The sequence below is a fragment of the Scomber japonicus genome, chromosome 7 (genome assembly GCF_027409825.1).
Source record: "Scomber japonicus isolate fScoJap1 chromosome 7, fScoJap1.pri, whole genome shotgun sequence".
NCBI classification, from domain to species: domain Eukaryota; kingdom Metazoa; phylum Chordata; class Actinopteri; order Scombriformes; family Scombridae; genus Scomber; species Scomber japonicus.
Window position 1 is genome coordinate 19,133,461 of NC_070584.1, and position 21,196 is coordinate 19,154,656.

Consider the following 21,196-nt stretch of genomic DNA (forward strand, 5'->3'; position numbering starts at 1 on the left):
AAGTGGACACACCTCTTCTACCTTTATCCTCTACACCGGAGCACCCCAGGGCTGCATTTTGAGCCCTGGATAAATCTCCCTGTACACACAGGACCTGACCCTCTGGTGTTGGGACAATAACTTACTCCTGAACATCAGTAAGATTAGGGGGCTGATACTGAATTTTTGGAAGAAGTAGTGTAGAAACTCCTAAATATCAAAGTGTCCTCAGTGGAGAGGCTAAAGAACTTCAAACACCTTGATGTCCACATCACCAAGGCCTGACCTGGGGGTTGCATACTGATTCGGTAGTGAGACAGTCAAGGCAGAGACTGTTTCACCTCCGAAACTTGAGGAAATATCAGGTATCTTCTCAAATACTGAGGAATTTCTACTGCTACACGAAGAAGACTGTTCCGACTGGCAACATCAACTACTGGTACATAAATATCACCAAACAGGACTGCAAGGTCCTGCAAAAATGGTTAATTCAGCTGAACATACTTAAAGGATATTTACACTTAAATTATATTTACACCAAATTGATACACCAGACCAGCACTGTAAGGATCAGGATGAGCTTCTTCCCACCACCAGGGTCCTCAGTCCCCCGTCAAAAACATATAGATTTACCTTTTTTATTTTTTAATTATTACTAATCATTAATTATTTTATCTATTTTTCTTGTACAATTTAAAGGAACAGACAGGATTGTATTTCACTGTGATTGTTCCTGACAAATAAACTTGAATGATTAATTGATTGATTGCAATTTCGAAGACTTAGAGTAAATTCATGTCGTCACTGAAAGGTGGTGTCCATAAAATGTGACACATTGCATTGGGTTGTTAGCAGTGATAATACCATACACCTTTTTTTCACTTGGCTCAGGTGTTACTGATAACATTTGCAACAGCTCAATCATATTCAACTCTTCTAAGTTAAGACAGTGATAGTGGGAAAGCATTCACAACACCAACACCCTGACATCTAATGGGATTCAGTCAATCATTAATTGAATTATTCACACCTTTGGGTTTCCTACTGTGACGTGTCAAAATGTTGTCTGTTAAACAGGCCTATTGAGGGAATTTTTGAGGGACTATATGAGGCATGAATTTCTAAAATAAAATGCCAGACAGTAAATAATATATAACAAATGACAAATTCTAAAATAAGGTTGCATCAGTGGATTTATTAATAGAAGTGGGTACAGCGCAGCCACTCAGTGGGTGTCATACCCAGATAAAGCGTGTCTGAGTTAACTGTCCACATTCGAGATGAAACTTTCCTGATTTTAGTCAAGTTAAATAACTTAGAGAGAATATAAACACTCAAAATTCCATGAAAATGTACCAGCTCAACAGCATGGGTCCTCAATTGTTTTCATCCATATCTCCAAAAGAGAAGAAAACTATATTTTGATGTTATTGTTTACAGAGGTGGGTAGAGTAGCCAAAAATTGTACTCAGGTAAAAGTACTGTTACTTCATAATAATATGACTCAAGTAAAAATAAAAGTAGTCATCCAAATAATTACTTGAGTAAAAGTAAAAAAGTGCTTGGTGAAAAAACTACTCAAGTACTGAGTAACTGTTGAGTAACGTCTGATTTATTTGTTAACACAAGCATTCAATCTGACAGACAAAAATACAAAATAAGGTAAAAAAAGAGTTCATCCAATCAATAAAATAATAAAATTAATTACAAAATAGCTTAAATTAAAATAATCCAAGTAAATTCAAGTACTTCAATAAAATTTAAAATCAATAAAATAAAAAATAAATGAAGCACAAGTAACACAAATTTCCAAACCTTTGTACTTTTTCGCCATGCTCTGCAGGCTCATAAACTCTGTGTGTGTGTGTGTGTGTGTGTGTGTGTGTGTGTGTGTGTGTGTGTGTGTGTGTGTGTGTGTTTGTGACAAAACACTGCATAATGTAGCTTCTGTTTCGCACTTTTTGTAAGGTAAACATGCTTTCAGTATTAGGCCAGTTCCTCCTCATCTGTGTCTGCATTACCTACCGTTGATTCTGACATTTTTCACCCGTTTCTCTTTTTTGTTGCTACGACTATAAATTGTAAAGCTAACCCGTCCCGCCGCTGAGATTGAGTATGGTCACGTGACGAGACTGCACGGCTACATTTGATTGGTGAAACACAGTCACGTGGGAGAGTCTTTGGCGGATGTCTCTCTCTCTGACAAAATAAAACATTAAAATGAGGCGTAGAATACCAAAGAGGTAAAAAGAAAAGTAACAAGCTCAATGTAGCCTAAATGTAGCGGAGTAAGAGTACAGTTTCTTCTTCACAAATCTACTCAAGTAAAAGTAAAAAGTATAGTGATTTAAAACTACTTCTAGAAGTATAATTTTTTCAAAAACTTACTCAAGTAAATGTAACAGAGTAAATGTAACTCATCTCTGATTGTTTTTTAGCATCTCTGTTTAGCTCCACATACAGACATGTCAGAACTAACTTTGACCACATGGTCTTGGCACATTTGCCAAGCTGTGATGTTGAACCAACAATGGTCTAGGGGTTTATGGGAAATGCTGTTCATTAAAGGCTGCAAAAATCATATAATCATGTCTGCAAACTGAGATACAGTAAACATGATTAACTTTTGGCTACTGCTTTACTAAAAGAGTGAAGTTTCTGCGGAAAGGTTTTCTGATTGGTAGTATCAGTCTTCTTAAGACAGTGTTTAAACTCACTGTCTTCTAGCATACCATCAGCCACTTGCAAATTGTTCTGTCCAGTCTATTTCTGCTGTGCCCTGTGTCCAGAGAGCCTACTTAGTTGTTATTTCCTCTATAGAAACAAAACACAAGAGGCAGAAGAAAACTCTGATGAGTTTAACTGAGATTGATGGAACAGACACACTGTTGAAGACAAAAGCGTAGCAAGTTGCTTCAAAGAACACATAATACATCACTCTCTTATCGTAACAGGCTCACTCTGTAAAGGCCTAGTCAAACCAGAAAGCACAGAAAAATTCATCCATGCATCCTTCCAAAATAAGCAGTGCTAGAGGTTTAGTGCCATTGGGATGGCCTGTTGGTGAGCTATTGCTGCTGACAAGTTAACCACTAGCATATTAGCCAAACAGGCATATACTGGCCTAAAGTAAGGCAGTCACAATTGCTCCTGACCTCTGTCTATTTTCCTTGTATTGGACTGTTTACTCTCCCAGGCATGTTGTTCTCAGGATTGTATGTAATGTCATTCGATAAAACGCTATTAAAGCGGTTAAAAAGCTCTCCAGGTTGCTTGAGGCATGAGAAGTTCACATCCTATTTTGTTCAAAAGATGTATTTTTACCATTGACTCCTGTCTCATAAAAGTGAAGATGGTACAACACAGCTAAAAGGAAATTCCATTGAAATTAAAGGATTTATCATTTATTTATCTTGTGTGATCAAGCCTGAATACATCAATATAACTCAATTGAAAGAACACACCTGCTGTCGTCAATACATGGGACCCCTTACACATTAAAATAATGGTTAATATTTGGACCGTGCATTTTACAAATATGCAATTTTTCACTCTCATAAATCAAGCACTCTTGTAAAGGATGCACAGGCAGTGAATTTCATCTTTAGGCATTACATTAATAAGGCGCATGTGCAATTAAATCTTGCTTCAAGTTATTGCAGTGTTTATAAGGAATTCATAAGTCATGAGTCACTCTCCGTCATCTCTGGCTCATATTTGCTTTTGGGGAATACATTACACATTTTATGACTAACATAAGACAAGCTAACTGAACTTAATATGAACTTTTTATTTATTTATTTAGTAGTGTATTGGTCTTTCTAGGTCAAAGGGTATGTATTAAGTTGTTTTTACATTAAAAATTCATGCAACAGATATGTTTGTTGGTAGGAGATCATTGAGAGTAAAGTTTTGCTAAAAGCATCATATCTATTTCTTCATAGTTTTTTCAACTATATTGTTAGCTAATCCTTGTTCTGTAAAATATTTCGAATGGAGTAGACTGTGTATTGTCCTGTTAAAAGACACTTTTATGTGTCTGTAAGAAAGAGTTTTTGGTTTTCTAGAGGACTGTCTCAAACACCTAAGCTGACAATAAAGGTTCTTCTTTTTACTGGTCAGCCAAATAGGTTGTAAAGGACCTCTGAAATTTGTTGACTTTATAAGAGGATATTCTTGATCCTCTTATCCTCCCCTGACCAAATGCTGACAAACAAAAATAACAAAATCACATTTTCAACTTTCTTTCTTGTAATGCCTGAGAGTTGTTATTTCAGATTTACGATGAATACTCCCTGTGAATGAAGTGCAGAGTATTTTGTTGAAGGAACATCACCTTTACTTAAGTGTAATGTAAATGTTGCAGGGATCTCCACTCACACAGCAGCTGGCATCTCTGTGCGCGAGCAGAAAGCGTACTTTGTCTCTTCAACCTTGTGCACTGAAATATTCAAGAGCTCCAAGTTTATGAGACAGTTGCTGCCATCTGTGCCCCAGCGTTCAATCCTCCCATCATGGCTGAACATAAGGCCAACATCAGAACAGATATGTGTGAGAAGTGTCAAAATAGATTCTCCAGTGTACTCTGTATTGCAAATCTCAATATCGCCTAAATAGCACAAACAGCACCGTTCATTTGCGCACACATGCACACACACACACACATACTCACAAACCCACGCAAAATTCCACCACTACAGAGTCAAAATTTCCATATCTATGAGAGAGGAAAGGAAAAGAGGAAACATTTACACAAGGCTGCCTCCACACAGTTGAAGAGATCTTTTCTCCTACTGTAGGTGTCTTTTTTTACAATGTCATTGTGGAGCAAGCAAGCTCCTGAGAGAGCTCTACGAATTTCTCACTAAATGAGAGATTTCCTGTGACAAAAAAGCACAGGAGGAAGGGTGCAATCAGTCCAGGTTTGTTCTAGACAACATCACTTCCTTCCTTACCGTTAGGAGAGTGTCAGAGCGAGACATTCAGATGTGGTTTTCACCAAGCACTTTCCCAGGACAGTAATGCAGTGGAATTCTAATGGTGTCATTCAAAGCAGCTGCCTTTCTCAGCAATAAACTAAACGCCTTGCCTAAGCAATTCAAACCGCCTCCACAGATTGCACTACAGTCAACAAAGAAATCCTCCAAGTGAAACTATTCATACATGAATGTGTTTGTGTGCCAAAAAGTAGGTTTTGAAAAGACCTCAGTTACACCTGAATGGCTACTTTTCTTTTTTGAGTATTGTCCTCTTTTTCACATTTGAATTCACGTGTTTCTGAACTGCCAAGTAAATTCAAACTTAAAACAACAATTCTGAGTATTATTATTCATGGGCGTGGTGGATATGCAAAATGGTATATATCTGCACTTGGTGGAAATAGCTTTTATTAAAGATAAAAATGAAAAATAAGACTGAAAACTGACATGTGACACTGACACTGATAGGAGGTAAACTGCTTCTCAAAACTTTGTTTTGGAGCTCGCCAACAAAAAATCAGTAAGACCCAGCCCTGCTCATTTCCCTCACAGAGAATGGGGTCATTAGTCCATGACTGGTGTCAAAAAACCCAAAATAAATTGTGTTATCTTCAAAGGCACACTGATGAAACTGCAGCACAAAGAGAGTCGTTTCTGTTTCTATAGCCATTTTGATAGTAATACACTCATTTTAAGACTCTGCGCTTGCATAGAAGTATGAACAAAAGTAAACTACACAATGTGTGAAAGACCAGCAAGTTACAAACTAAAACCAGACATTGATAATGAGACTTTTCATTAAAATAAAGCACGATTTGAAAAGACTACGACCAAGAAGGTAGGAATTCAGTTCTTTATAATGGTAGAACTCTTATACTGTACTCTGTAATCCTCAGCTTGATTTAGCTGCACAATGTGTCTGAAGGAACTACAAATATTTATGCCTGTGCCTGAAAAACACTGAGATGGTCACTGAAAGACAGACAACACTGGAATGTGTGTGTAAATTTGTGTACTGTCCTTTGCGGAAGGGAGGGGGGATGTCCTTCAGTGAAGTTAGTCGTGTTGTTTTGGCCAGTGTTTACATAGCCTACTGTACGTGTTCAGATGAGAACAATGGCATGGAGGCGTACAAAATGGCAACATGAGTCAGTGTCAACAAGGAGTTTTTTTAAAAAGAGAAAAGGTTCCTTGATGTACGCTGCTGAAACTCATTTTATGTTTTGGTGAAAAATGGAGAATTGAATTAGAATAAAGAGTTTGGTGATAAGTGTAAGAGTGGCTGGTGAATGAACCATTTACTTGTTTTTAAAAGCAGCAGATTAAAGATCAAGACAGGAAGGGCCAGGTTTAGGGAAACAGGAAAAGTGATGCAAGGAAGTGGACTGCGTCACCAGCCAGCCCACCACAGTCTCTGCTAAAAGTAAAATCCAGACCCAGCGCAAGTATGGAGTCTTTGCTCAAGTCACCAATGAAACTTGTACTTTTGACAGGTATGTGAGCTTCTCTATCCTGTAACAGGTGTTTAAGACTGTATGGAGGCAGTTGTAGTTGTGTTTGTATTCATAAAGTCTCCATGTTAACTGTGATGTGTTTGATGTGAAGAAATTGCAGTTGACCTCGGCATGTGATATTAAAATAATTCAAACTATATTTTATGTAATGATTTATCATTTAAAACAGACGAATGGTTGATAAAATTGTTGAATAATACGTTGTATTTGAAACCTGCGTCAATGAATTATGTAACCAGCGCCGCTCCAGTTAAAGGATGCCTGTGTGTTTTAGCAGGTTACCAAAAAAGTGGGAGACAAAGATTCAATATTTACTGAAATCATACATCACAAAAATAAAACAGTAGCTTTTGGCATTGTTTGGAATGGTATATGTTAAACTCACACACTGTGTTTTTTATTTGCATTTGTGCAGCATGGCTCTCCAGTCTGATGGACCCATGCAGCCTCTCTGACATTTGTAGTAGTTGTAACAAACTTGCGACATGCAAGACCATTAATGGATCAAAAGAGGCCTGCTACTGTAACCAAGGATATACCGGAGATGGAACAACGTTTTGCAATGGTAAATATAAAATACAAAGCAAGCAATGTATGACTGAGTTGTCACAATGACGCAAGAATACATCACATCCAGCCTTGTGAGTAGCTGCCATAAAAGCCTTGACTATTTTTGGAAGCTTTTGTTGTTTGTGACTGGCTGCTCATCATTAGAAGACAGAAGCATCACGGCAATATTTGTAATCATGTTAATCTAACATTTTTGGAACATGTTGGTTCACTGTGAACAGCAACATATCAAAGATATGAGCAGTTAAAACAACAAAACATCCCAAAATTTAAATAGGGACATAAATGATTAATATACTGTACAACATTATGTGGTCATTTGACCAACACATATAAGCATGTTAGACAGTATTGATAATCTGTAACTGTTTGTTTCATATTTACTCCAAAATGTTAGTTGAGCCCAAAAATGACACATAGCTTCAAACAATGTTCAATGATGTTAAAGTCAGAATGTTTTCCACTAATTAAATGATTTTAATATGCAAGAAAACTTTGCTTTTAGTCTGTGTTTAGCTCATTAATTAATTTGATCATTTCAAAACATAAAAGCCCAATAAAGGAGAGTTAAAGAAAGATCTGTCTGAGCAATTTTAAAAAATGAACATCTTTTTGTGTGTCATACACTTTTACATAGATTGTGTTTGTCAGACCAGCTGTGATGGTTTAAAACATGTAATTTGTGTATTGCCTGCCAACTATTTGGCAGCTAACCTCATTGAGAGTTAATTACAGAGAAAACGCTGCAATGTGAAAAAGATATCACCACGATACAGCTTTAACATTTGTGTGGCCAGCTCTGCTTCTCAGTCAGCATTGTTACTCCTGTTATGTTTCTGGGCTGTTTAGAATTCCTGGAACCCTTTTTGTTTCCTGACCAAACCTAATCACAATCAGAGAGCAGCTTACATATTTCAATGGCCAAATGTAAATCAAAATGTGACTACTATAAACACAGAAGCAAATGATTTAAAAACAAAAAGGCACAGTAAAGTCTAGGCAGTTCCTATGTAGTGTTATGTCCAAACTTCTAAGAAAAGCTAGTCAAGGGAAAAAAATATATTTTAATGCTTACAGTACATGAGTGTTTGGATAAATCACTTTTAGAATTAAACAGACAATACATTTCCAACAACTGAGTGACACAACACAGAAATATGGTGTCTTTACTTGAAGGTAAAAACAAGACATCAAAGTGAATATGTGAATGCAATGTTTGTGCAACAATGACGGTTCAAGCGTCCTGTGTGTTATGGAGGTATTTCCCTTTTGAATATAGTCACCTCCCTCATCAGGGCAAAGGATTTCCCTTCTCAGGCAACTTTTGCACATAAAGAGGAAGAGCAAAGCATCCATCATACCTAGATAAGTGAAAACAACAGTGGAAAGTCTCACCAGGTCATTTCCAATAAACTGGGAGACCAGAGACAGAAGGTGTGTTTGAAAATAAAGCTGAACAAGAACTTTCTCTAACCTCTGCATGTGGTGCTTAGTAAACCTGAGAAGTGAAATCTAAAATATTTCAAGTAATTTCAATTTCTCAGAATGAAACACCAGCAAATAATTGCTCAGAAATCACACATGTTGACAATTCAAATGGTATGTAAGGTAGCAGCCAAAGTTCTAATCAAGTCTAGGCTAACTTCATGGAGTCCAAGACAAGACCACAACTGAGCTTCATCAAGTTCAAATCAACACCAGAACCAAGGATAAGTATCAAATTGAAGTATTCTTGAATAGTGGTCTAATTGTGGAGGACAGTTCAAGTCAATATTTGTGTGAACATGCACGCGGAGCCAGAAAACAAAAACAACCGCCTGGTTCATAGACAATGGAGAGAATGATGAGGTGATTGTGTAAGGTTAGGTTTTGGATATGAATCAGTGCATTCATATGAAAAATACACATCATGACTTCAAAATCAATGCTGCTAAATTCAGAAGTTTGAGTTGAACTTCTCCTTTCTGTGTTTGGAGAATATGCTGATTTTATGTCTTAAAATACACCATAATAATTTAGTGCTGTGTGATGTTATTTTCCTACTCAAGCAAAAATAATTTACAGGATGATTTTAGGATAAACATTAAAGATTAAGATTATTCTTTCTTGAATGCACGGCAGTCAAAGAGGAAGAAATGTATTGTTAAAGAGAAAGAACAGAGATTTCAACGTCACAGAGAAAAATGGAAGTAAGCTTTTTGATCAAGGAAAGATACTGATACTTTTGCATGTATATGCCCACTAAAAAAATCTCAGGAACAGAGGCTGGTTTTAAGTTCAGGAACTTGGAGCATTGGTTCTCAAACTTTTTCTTGTAAAGGACCCTTAAACAACTTAAAGAATTAGACCATAGACTCCTATTTGAGATTTTGACTTTTAGATGTTTTATTACAGAATGTGTATGAAACCCATGACTAAAAATAATCACACATTCTGTCATTGTGTTACTAGATAGTGTTACTAATAAACTAGTTCCCGTTTTGCTGAAGACCCCCTGGGACCCTCTCAAGAATTGCTGATGGTCCCTAGACATCACTTTGAGAACCACTGTCCTGGAGTTGAAAGTGTTGAAAGGCCTTGTGGAAAATTGGAAATGAAGCACAAGTACACAAGAGAGATTCAGTAAAATAAAAAATAAAACTATTACAATGAATCATAAAGCTTACAGTCAATAATGCAATAAACAGCTGAAATTGATCAAATAATTATTATTTAAAATAATGTCTCCAAAGGGAAAAATTGAAATGTTGTTTTTCTTTCCTCTAGCAAATAACCCAGTGTATTCTGTATCCACCTCTTCTCCCCACAGACGACGACGAGTGCCAGAATGCGACTGATATCTGCGGGAGCAAAGCAAAGTGCACCAACCTGCCGGGCAGCTACGACTGTACGTGTTTGCCTGGATACAAATCGACAGGACTGCCCAAGTTCCAAACAAATGATGGCACTGAATGCATCGGTAATGTCCGATTCTTGACCACTCAAATTATAAATGTGAAAGAATTTGCTTTGGTCACATAACAATCAGTAACATATAAACTATACTGACATAGGACCTCACATACAGCTGGTCATGATATAATCTAAAGCTGTGTGTGTGTGTTTGTCTGTGAAACCAGCTATGACACAGCTGTGAGGGCGTCAGAACTGTGTGTGTATGTGTGAACTGTTTTCTCTTCCACTGTACTGGAAAGGATAAATACGTTAGAGGTGATTTTTTTCCCTCGTTCTTTCACTTCCTTCCCATCTGCTATTCTGAGTAACCATCCGAAATCTTTTGCTTCATTTGCACAAGAAGAATAGCACCTTTATCCTGTAATGTGGCTTAACATATTCCTGCAGATTTCCAACTGAGCAGCACACACATTTAATACTGTTTAGAAACATGTAGCTGATTTTAGTAGCTGGTTCACTATTATTCCGATGTGTAACATGCATGTAAGGATAATATTTCATCTTCCAAAACAACTATACATGTTATTAAATGTAGTGAGTTGGCAGAAATGGTTACCTTCAATTCATCTGTCAGCATTTTTAGCTTTTAGATATATTGCAGACAGATAAAAGTAAAATGTTATAAAGCCAATCAGTTAGATTATCAGTTTAGATGGTGGCCTTTTAAAATATTGTCTTTTAACTTGTGTATTTATTGGTTATTTATTTTACCATCTGTTATGTGGAGAGTGTCACTTTAATCTTACTGTGTTTATCTTTAAGTGGAGCTGAACTCTTCATTTGCATCTTTCAGACATTGATGAATGCGAGACAGGACAGCGCTGTGGACTGAACTCCCGCTGCCATAATACGAATGGATCTTTCTATTGCACCTGTCAGCGTGATTACATCCCAACTTTGGGCACTAAGCACTTTCATCCAGAGAGAGATGTAAGATGTATAGGTCAGTATCAGGACGTAAGTGTGCACACACACACACCACATGAGCTGGCAATTGCATCCAAGGACATACATCTTTCCTTCATCTTTTTTACTTTCTCTTTTCCACATGCACACAGAATATAGAGCATCTTTTTATACATTTTTGACTGATATGCAATACACCAGGTTAGCGGCATAAGATTGCACCAGGTTACACCAGACTCTATCGTATATATTTTCTGACCGTTCAAGCAATGCTGATGAGATGTTATGCCCTGTGCACATTTCATGAAATTTAGGTTACTGTTTCGGATTTCTTTTAAAAACGTGTGTTCTGGTGAAATCATGGAGATAATTTTGGTTGTTTTCCAGAGCATCCTCAAAAATACTGCCATGACAACATTGGGTGCATCACGCGGACTATCAACAAAACACTTGAATATGTAAGTACCTTTCCTCAGGATCTCAGCCAAATATGGTAAAGAATAGATATGTGGATACTGCCCTCTATTGGCGTGGACAAAGATCAACATGAGATGAAACGGACTGCAACTATACCATACAGTATCAAAGATGCACAGTGTCACTGATGCAAAGCACCTGAAATCAGGTCCAGCCAATGTAATCCAATTGCAGATCGCAGTGCTGGCAGTTCTGAATCATCAGTGTGCCCCCTACAGGCACAAAAACTAACAGCAGCAGTGGTTTAGGAATTTAGACCCCATCTACAGGCAAAGAAAGTAATGATTTTGACACATGGGCCAACTTCAGGCGACAAGGGTTAAAGTCTTTATCCTCCTATGTGCATGCGTATGTGTAGGTGTGTATTGTGGGGATTTAAATGGAGTAAATGGAGAGTTTTGTTAACTGGCATATTGGAAGGAGTACAGACTTCACACTGCTCCGATTCATTGTGTGTTCACTATCCTCCAGGATTGTCTCCTGGTTTCTCGACAGGCAAAATGGGCTCAACAGCCTGATGGTTAAACTGAATGTTAAACTCAGTAAATAAAAGTTTAAAAAGAGATTCAAACATAAAAAAAATATGAACTGTATGTCCACATTTTTTTCATATATGTATTTTTTTTCTAACTTAAATATGTCAAAAACTGCTGTTGCTATATATTATTTATTTATTTTTTGGTGGTGGTGTCAGACTGAACGACCAAGCAGCTCCTTCTTATGAAAAATCTCCAACTTGTTATAATTTATATAAATGAGCACATTTAAGTTTGTGAGTTATTTACATACCAGTTCCATCTTTTTTTTAAAGTTAAGTAAAAAAATGCTTCATGGAATATGCTTATATGTTAACTTTTTTCTTTCCCCCTTCTAGATGAGAAACCTCACAGAGCCCGAGAGCCTGCTGAAGGAAATTGCTGACCAGACATCCGGTGATCTCACGTCAGTGGAAGTGATTGCATATGTTGAGGCCTTGCATCAATCCGCATCAACGCTGTCTGCCGGAGAAAATGATTACATTGTCAAACCATCCGTCATCAACTCAACTCTCTCAGTAATCTTTGTTTACCAGTCTTGGTTCTCATTCACCATTTGGAGCTCTGCCTAAGCTGCAATTATGCTTTGAACTGGTTTACAAAAAAGAAAAGAAAAACAGGATGGCATACAGTCCAGCTCTGTTTTAGCATGTTCAGCAATTCAGTTGTTTGTCTAAAGAATCAAGTTATATGCTATACTATGAGTTTGAAGGCTTGTGCTAACACTCAATTTACTTAAGTCAAGTGATTACATTGTTTTATTATATTTGAGTATACGTTTTAGGATTTTAAGAGCTTGATATATTTTGCATCAAAGCTAACAGGAAATAACACTTTGTCCCAGTTTATATCATTAAATATTTGCCAAAAAAAAAAAGGGTTAGCAGTTTTTTAAATAAAGATAACCCAGTTGCAGAGAAACCAAAGCCATATTGTTCTAAACATGCCTGATTAAAAACATTGTGGTACAAGCATCCATTAACATGCTATAATATTATAAACATGCCATACTGCAACATTTTCTTTTCAACAGAAATTAGTAAAAGCGGTAAACAACTTGGTGGAGGAGGATGAACGGGAGGCTTGGAGCAGAATGAAAGAAGAGCGCAGGGAACATACCATCACCAAGCTGCTGCACACTGTCGAAGAAAGTGCTCTGACGTTGGCCAACAACTACAAAACTCCAACCGAGCTCGAAATCAAAGCTGTACAAATGGGTGAGATAATTATTAACACAGGAGAGCTCTTACAGACACTCAAATTATATGAAATTGTCTTGCCATTTATTCCCACCTGTATGCAGAAAGTGATGTTTTGGATAATTGCCATTTTCATTATTCCTTGATATGTTTTTTTTTTCTTTTTCTTTTTTTTCTTTTTTTATCCTCAACCAAAGAATTGAAACTCTTCACCTTTGATGCCCGTGACACAAAAAAATTGTCTGCTTCCATGGGAGGAGATCATATTAATCTAACTCCGAAGCTGAGACCAGGGGAGAGCAGAAATGGTGAGAGTCATTTCAATGTTTAAAGAAGGTTAAAGTGAAACACACCTTTTCAAAGTTACCATCTGCATGCTTGGATTTCTAGAGAATACTGTTTTGTTATCTTTTGCCATTTTGCCACATGCATTGTATCCCAAACAAGTCCAAATTTTCTTTCTTTTAAATACCAAAATCTAAGCTGTTAAGTATGATTTTTTGCTGATCCCTTGGGAGCAGATATGAAAAAGTTCCATCAATCTGATCAAAGATTTTAGGTCTACCTTTGTTCTTGAACACGAGCACTAGCAGCAGCAACATCAGTCAGAAGTACTGGGTGTCAGCTTGCAAAAAATATTGCTTCTTTAGGAGCTCCAATTCATATTAAAGTCCAAAATTAATTTCTGCAGAGACATACCAAACCACCAAAGAAAATTATGATTTCATAAATGACCTGCATTTGGTCCTATCTGCAGACTGGCTGCACATTTAGTATTTCTGTTTTATGTGATCTAAGAGACAACTAAACCGATTCTATAAAAGCATGTGTGCTCGCTGACTGGTTTAACTTTAATCCAAAGTTTGATTAGAAAGAAGTTTGACCCCCTCCTGTCTTTTGTTAAACTTTTCTTTTTGTCCATCAGGAACTGTGTCAGTGGTGTTTGTGCACTATGACAGCATCGGTGACATCCTGAAGCCGAGCAGCGACCCAGGTGTCACCGACTACTCGCGGTATGCAGGAACAGGGGAAATCACTGTCATCTCCCAAGTCATAGCAGCGGCCATCAAACCTGCTGACGTCTACCAACTTGACCATGTCACCTTCACTTTGAGACACAACAAGGTAAAGACTGCACAGAGTGCTGCGGTCGGCCACATTGTTTTTCCCACCTCTGCACAAAACGTATATCTTCAAAATGTATGCTACTCCAGAGTATTAGTGTTTCTGCCAGTGGATTTTCTTTATGATTTCCTTGAATAAAAGGAAATGATTTTTGTTATTCTGCAGTATTCAAGGTATAGAGAGATATGTGTTACACAGATGAAATTTTGAAAAGTTTAGCCAGGGGTGCAAAAAAAAACAAAAAAACGGTGAAGTTTTCCTTCAGTTGCCCACTATTTGAAACTGACTGTGAGCTCTTTTTTTGTGCTAGCTATATATAATTCATTTATCAACATAGATCCAATATGATCTTGCTCAGTTTAAAACATCAATATACCATCATATATACTGTTTCCATGTCACACTGAAGCCTTCATTGTATTCTTTTTTGCAGCGAGAAGCAGCTTCTTTATTCCGATTGACTCTGGCAGTTACTTGATAACTGCCAGTTTCCATTAAAGTCACATTGACACAAACTCACATGGGAGGAGTAGTTAGTGCTTTGTGTAAAGTTTTATGAAATTTTAAGATTTTGTTCCATGAATTTCAGCAATGACCTCTCAGTTAAGGAGAAATGTTCGAGGAAAGGTGAAAAATGTTCGAGGAAAGCGGGTAATGAGGGAAATAACCCTAAAAGTTAATGTACTGTTTTTTAAAGATAATGAAATGAATGAGAAAGTGAAATCATTATTTTTGTTGGACCCTTGAGGTTTAAGCCTAACGAAGGAGGTGTTGATTTATGTTGAGCAGTAAAAGTCTTTGGTAAATTGCCTTTAAAGAGCAACAATCCATGTTTTTGGCTCTGCTTTTGTGTAGACATTTCAAGGATTCAAGGATAATGTAAATTATCAAAAATGCTACACCAACTGGTCCAGATGTAAATCTAATAAATGATGTATATGATACATAGTAATGATTCAGGAAATACAAGTGAGGCCAACCTGAAAAACACTACACTTCATGTTATTATGTTTTATTAATTCATTATTTCTTTATTTTTTTATTGCAAATGTGGTTGTATGCATGATAAAACTGCACATCACTACTTATGGAAATGATGTTGACCTCTGCATTTTCAAACGTTCATGGGGATTTCAATGATAAATAATCCACCTTTGGCAACATATTTGCACATTGTCCCCAGATTCTTCCCCCACAAAAAATGCCTACAGTGACCTGCTCCCTTGGCGCATTGTGTGCAGCACACATGACTGCACTTTGTGACCCATGTCAGTCATTTTAACCCAAACTCATGCATGATAATTACATTATTTTATTTTTCTAACAGTAGTTGTGATACAGTGTCAAATGAAAAATAAGAAAAGTCAACGCAAAATAGCAGCAGTGGATCTGTAAATTTGTGATTTCTGATATCTGATGCAGTCAAACCGTAGATGGATGGAAATTCATTTTCACTGCTATTTTGATAAGCCCTGCAAAATCGGTTTTAACCCCCCTGGTGATGTGGTATTACCTATAGAGCACAAAAACTAATAAAAACAGTACCATTCACAGTTAACAGTGTCTTTGTTCCTCTCTATTGTCTGAAGTCCGTAGACACTAAAGCTGATGTGATGAAGTGCGCCTTCTGGGAGTACGAGCCGGACAGCCTGCAGGGCCACTGGGCCACTCACGGCTGCAAGACCGTCCACGTCAACAGCAATGCAACCAGCTGCTCCTGCAATCACCTCACACATTTTGCTATCCTCATGTCCTCTGGGCGAGCCAATGTGAGTGATCATACATGAAAAATACAACTCTAATATCATAAAGGTATTTCTTTTTTTCGCATTTTTTTCACTGGGGCTTTAAATTATTCATTAAAATGATTTTAGGAAAAAGGTCGGTCATGCTGAACAAATTTCTTTTCATTGAAGGTTGAGTTGAGCTTCATATCTGGATTATCCAAGTATCAGTTTAAGTGCCAACGGGATTGTTTCAATTTTTGTTTGAAGAAAATTATCTCTGTCTAATTATAACTTTCATAAATCCAACCTTAGATGAGGGAACCCACTAAATACAGTCATGTTTTACAGCATTTTACAGGTGGTACATTGATTTGTGCTTAGATTAAATGTTGCTGTTGTCCTCTGAAAACCACATATCTCCAGTATAATATAATATAATATAATATAATATAATATAATATAATATATCTGGCTCACCAGTATTTAGATTAAACACTACATATTTTCTCTTAGCATTGCTGCTTTTTTAAGGCCCATCTTTGAATTGTAGTTCCAAACTCCATTACAGTGAAGAATTAATTCACAAAAAAACAAAAACTACTTTTCCAACAAACTTCTAACAGACAGCCTGGCTCAATATATCTTCAAGCCAGCACATTGGTGTGACACCGGCGTACACTCATGTTATATAAAATGAATCCAAGCAGAAAACACAACAACTTCAGCATACCATGAAACTGTGAATGGAACACCTCCCTTTCCATTTGCTTCTCAGCTGGTGGCCCACTATACCATCCTGACCCGGATCACCCAGCTGGGGATGATCATCTCCCTCATCTGTCTGTCCATGTGCATCTTTACCTTCTGGTTCTTCAGCGAGATCCAGAGCACCAGGACCACTATCCATAAGAACCTGTGCTGCAGTCTCTTCATGGCCGAGTTCATCTTTCTGGTGGGGATCAACATGTACACACATAAGGTAACGAACTCAGTGAAAGAAAGGAAACCTCCTGTTTGTGTTTGTGAAAGCCTGATTTTATATTCTGCCATTTAATTTGCTATTAATTACACATCATTCGTATTTTAATTATTAGTACATAAGTGGTCACTCAATCAGCTATTATGTTACATATTTTGTGTTAGACTTATTTCTCTCTGCTTCTTATTTACATTAATATATATGACAATATTGGGACAAAATAATCCTCAAATGATCAAATCTCTGTATCCTTCTCCCTACTTCTGTCTGCTTCTTGGCAGCTTTTCTGCTCTGTTATTGCAGGGTTGCTGCACTATTTCTTCCTTGCAGCCTTTGCCTGGATGTGCATTGAGGGCATCCATCTGTACTTAATAGTGGTTGGCGTCATCTACAACAAAGGCTTCCTGCACCGTAACTTTTACATCTTCGGCTATGGAAGCCCAGCAGTGGTGGTGGCCATCTCAGCGACACTCGGCTCTCAGTATTACGGCACTGATAAAGTGTGAGTGTAAAAGATCTGAGTTTTTTATGACGTAGGTGTAAAGGTGAGAGTACAAAGACTTGTACAAAAAACTAAGACAGCAACAGATTATTAATTAATTATAAATACAATAGATTAAAGATGCCCTAGACTAGTCTGGTAGAAAATAAATTAGTGTAAAGGAAATTCCTGAAGGTGTTCAGGTAGGATGGAGAATTTGAAAAGAAGTCTATAAATAGAAGTAGATCTGCTGTTTGTTCATGCAAAATGCAATTAAGAGATTGAGGTTATGCAGAACAGACCCTGATTGTTCATTACTATGAGGAGAGGTTAACAGTTAATCTTGCACTTGTAAGATAAGAAATCTAATCTAAGGCAAAATGATAAAAAAAAAAAAGAAAAAGTCCTTCCACAGGAAGAGGGAATATTGCAACAAAAACCTAAAGTCAGTCAGCAGAGGTTGTTATATAAAATATTCTATATTTGTATTTTAGGTGTTGGCTGAGCACAGAAAACAACTTCATATGGAGTTTCATCGGGCCTGCATGTTTGATCATTCTGGTAAGATCCCTGAACAATTAAGAGTGATGCAGATGTCTTTGTAACATGGTAAAAACAAAGCATTAACTGGCATCATCAAATAGGGATTGTATCAAAGACAAATATTAATTTGATGGTGTGTGTTTGTTGTGTTTGTTTTCCTCGCTCTCCTGTAAGGTTAATCTCTTGGCTTTCGGAGTAATCATCTACAAAGTGTACCGGCATACTGCCGTGAAAAAACCTGAAATCAGCCACTATGAAAACATCAGGTGGGATTATCTGTATTCTTGTTAAATTGGTCAAAAAATATTGAAAGTCTGGTTCATCAAGTTCCTTATCTGATGGATTATTATCTGGTATCATCATTATTTTCATCCTTTTGGTATCACATTACAATTAGTCCTCTGTTTGTTGTGTTGATTCACACTCTCAGGTCCTGTGCCCGCGGTGCCTTGGCGCTGCTGTTCGTGCTGGGTGCCACCTGGACTTTTGGAGTGCTGCACATTCTCAATGAGACCACCCTCACTGCCTATCTGTTCACCATCACCAATGCCTTCCAGGGGATGTTCATCTTCATATTCCTCTGCGTGTTGTCCAGAAAGGTAAAATCCTAAATCTGGTTGAATTCATTCATTTGAATATAGGTAATGCTGAAGAGAATGTTCACGCTACTTTGTTGATAAAAAATACATATTTTTGCATATTAGTAAAAATGTAATTCCAATGCAGATTTAACTTGAACACAGAACATTTCTAATATATAATATTGAAAATGTTGTGTATTCATCTAAATTGAACCTTTTTAAATTCTGTTTTTTCCAGATTCAGGAGGAGTACTACAGGCTTTTCAAAAATGTGCCATGTTGTTTTGAATGCCTGAGATGAATTAATGCAACAAAAGCTTGATCATCTGCACTCGTACAATAATAGTCAACACTACAGCTTTGCAATATCCTGTGACTCATGCTCTTGTTTTTTGGAAAAATGCAGTGGGAGGAATTGTTTAGTACAGATGTCTAATAAATATGAACACATAGCAGCAGCAGTCATTTCTAAATATCTTGTTTCCGCTATCAAAGACTGTCACCATCTATACATGATGTTAGTTTATTTTATGTTCAGGATACTATTTGTACAATGCACATACAGATCATTGTCAGATATTTCATTGAAGACAATTTTCTGATAATAATACTGGAATCAAAATATTTTGAATATTTTCAGTTTAATTTAATGCCTTTACAATTATGAGCTTTATACTCTGAATATTCTGCGCTGCCCGTTGTCTTTGAGCCTTTCTCGTGTTTGAAATTGATTTGTAAATTATTAAATTGAATGTGGCAAACCAACACATATTTGTGCTGCTCACTTCTGTTATGTGTAAAAATCAGTGGTCTTTTAATGCATTCTTGAACACCACACTACAGTCTACTAAATATGAATTTTAAGGACACGTTCTCTCATATAGTACATTTCAGTCAGTAGGAAGGACAATGGCTCCATCTATTGGATATAATAAAGAACATACTTTGGCTGGCAACATTTTCTGTAGTGCATTTTACATTTGCCTGTAAAGTGAGATACATTTGTCTCAATGTGTATATTTCCAGTTGATACAATGTGTGACAGGTGTTTAAACTGGACTTTGTGCAAAATGTTGGCTATACATGGTAAGTAAGTTATATCTGTGTCTTTAACTTAAAAAAAAGCACAACAATCTTCAACATTTATAGATGTTGGGCTGCAAGGCATCGCTTTATGATGATTTCAAGACTTATGTGTAGGAGCAATTGTTTAAGGTTGGATCATAATACAAATGCATCATTTTACTGATCCTGCAGGATGTTCAGCCCTAGTCCCAAAGTCCAGAATCTTTAAACTGGTCACACTGCCGTGTAATAAGTCAAGAAACAATTCCTAATGTCTGTAGATGGGTTTTTTCTCTACATTTGAACCCTACAATATTGGTATTGTTAAACTTGCGAGAAAGCGATGTCAGCTGTCTACAGTAGCAGTGTTCAGACTGATGATGGACATGTCTTGTGCCCATTTCGATTCTGACTTGCCCTGTCTTACATTTTTTCTTGATTGTCTAAAAACATTGAATTCTATGTTTTCTTGTGCACTAATTTTACAAATACCTGTGTATAGAGAGGCATGTCATTTAGACTAAATCCTGGACAATCATTTGTAGGACAGGGTAACATTTAGATTCCCTGTAGATATCAGTGGCCTACATCTCTCTGGGAACTTGAGAAAAAGCCTGGGAATGTTGTTTTTAAACTGTTGAAGATATAAAATATGTTTTCTCTTTGTGAAAGATTAAGTCTTTGTTTTGACATGATTTTCACCTTCTTTGAATCTCTCAACTTAAACCTTACCAGATTTATAACTGAAACTAACTGTCACTCAACATGTTATTCTGTAAAAAGTCCTGTATATGTATTTGTAAACCTAGACTTATTGTAATACTGCTTGGCAGGTCTTTTATTGTTTTATTTTGTCTCAGCACTATGAATCCAGAATTTACTTTAAGATAGATTTGGCTGACAAAGGTGTTTCTAATACTCACATCACATTATCTCACTGCACTTTTCCACTTAAGAATAATCATCTATGAAGGGCTAAACCCAAATAAACACTGTCTCGCATTGTTCAAAACTGTATATTTCTTTGTTCTCAATTTTAGGACAGAATGTGACACTGGTGCCCTCTATTGGCTAATGCTCAGAATGGAAAACAGGAAAAGCAGATAATCAGGTTAAGCACGATTACACAAGGGACTGTAGTACTGTAGTGCAATCTGAACATAATCCTAAAAGATGGTAGAAATGGACAATTAGGCTGATTGCTACTTGATGTCATCACCATGAGACTGCACACATAAACAGGGCTGTGAAGCCTTTAGGCAGAGGCAGACATTGTTTGACTTTGTTGTGTCCAGGAGGACGGCTTTGTAGTGTCGGGGGATAGTGATTAGCATGCAAAATTCAAGACCAGGAGTTTCACTGATATTTAAGAAGTAAAAAGAGCAAGCGTCTTCTGCTCCTTCGCTCCACATGGCTGGGTTTAACTGAGGGAATAAATGTGTATCCCACTGGGTTCATCCCTCCATTCAGCTGTGAAAAACTTGTTTACTTCATTTTCTGAGTGATTCAAATTGAGGCTTTAGCTTTGATCTTTTATAAATACTCAAAAGAAGCTTGCTTTTTATTATGTGTTTATATAA

General features: G+C 37.0%; 1 protein-coding gene across 1 annotated transcript; it reads left to right on the plus strand.

The window, feature by feature from the left end:
• The first annotated feature begins 6,339 nt into the window (after positions 1 to 6,339).
• On the plus strand, positions 6,340 to 19,492 carry adgrl4 (adhesion G protein-coupled receptor L4). The gene is made up of 16 exons (XM_053321974.1): positions 6,340 to 6,451; positions 6,888 to 7,037; positions 9,852 to 10,001; positions 10,791 to 10,940; positions 11,291 to 11,361; positions 12,255 to 12,434; positions 12,950 to 13,133; positions 13,313 to 13,423; positions 14,041 to 14,240; positions 15,830 to 16,009; positions 16,743 to 16,946; positions 17,228 to 17,448; positions 17,922 to 17,988; positions 18,145 to 18,236; positions 18,401 to 18,569; positions 18,790 to 19,492. The coding sequence occupies exons 1-16, from the start codon at positions 6,406 to 6,408 to the stop codon at positions 18,850 to 18,852; spliced, it is 2,238 nt and encodes a 745-aa protein (XP_053177949.1). The 5' UTR covers positions 6,340 to 6,405; the 3' UTR covers positions 18,853 to 19,492.
• Positions 19,493 to 21,196: the final 1,704 nt, after the last annotated feature.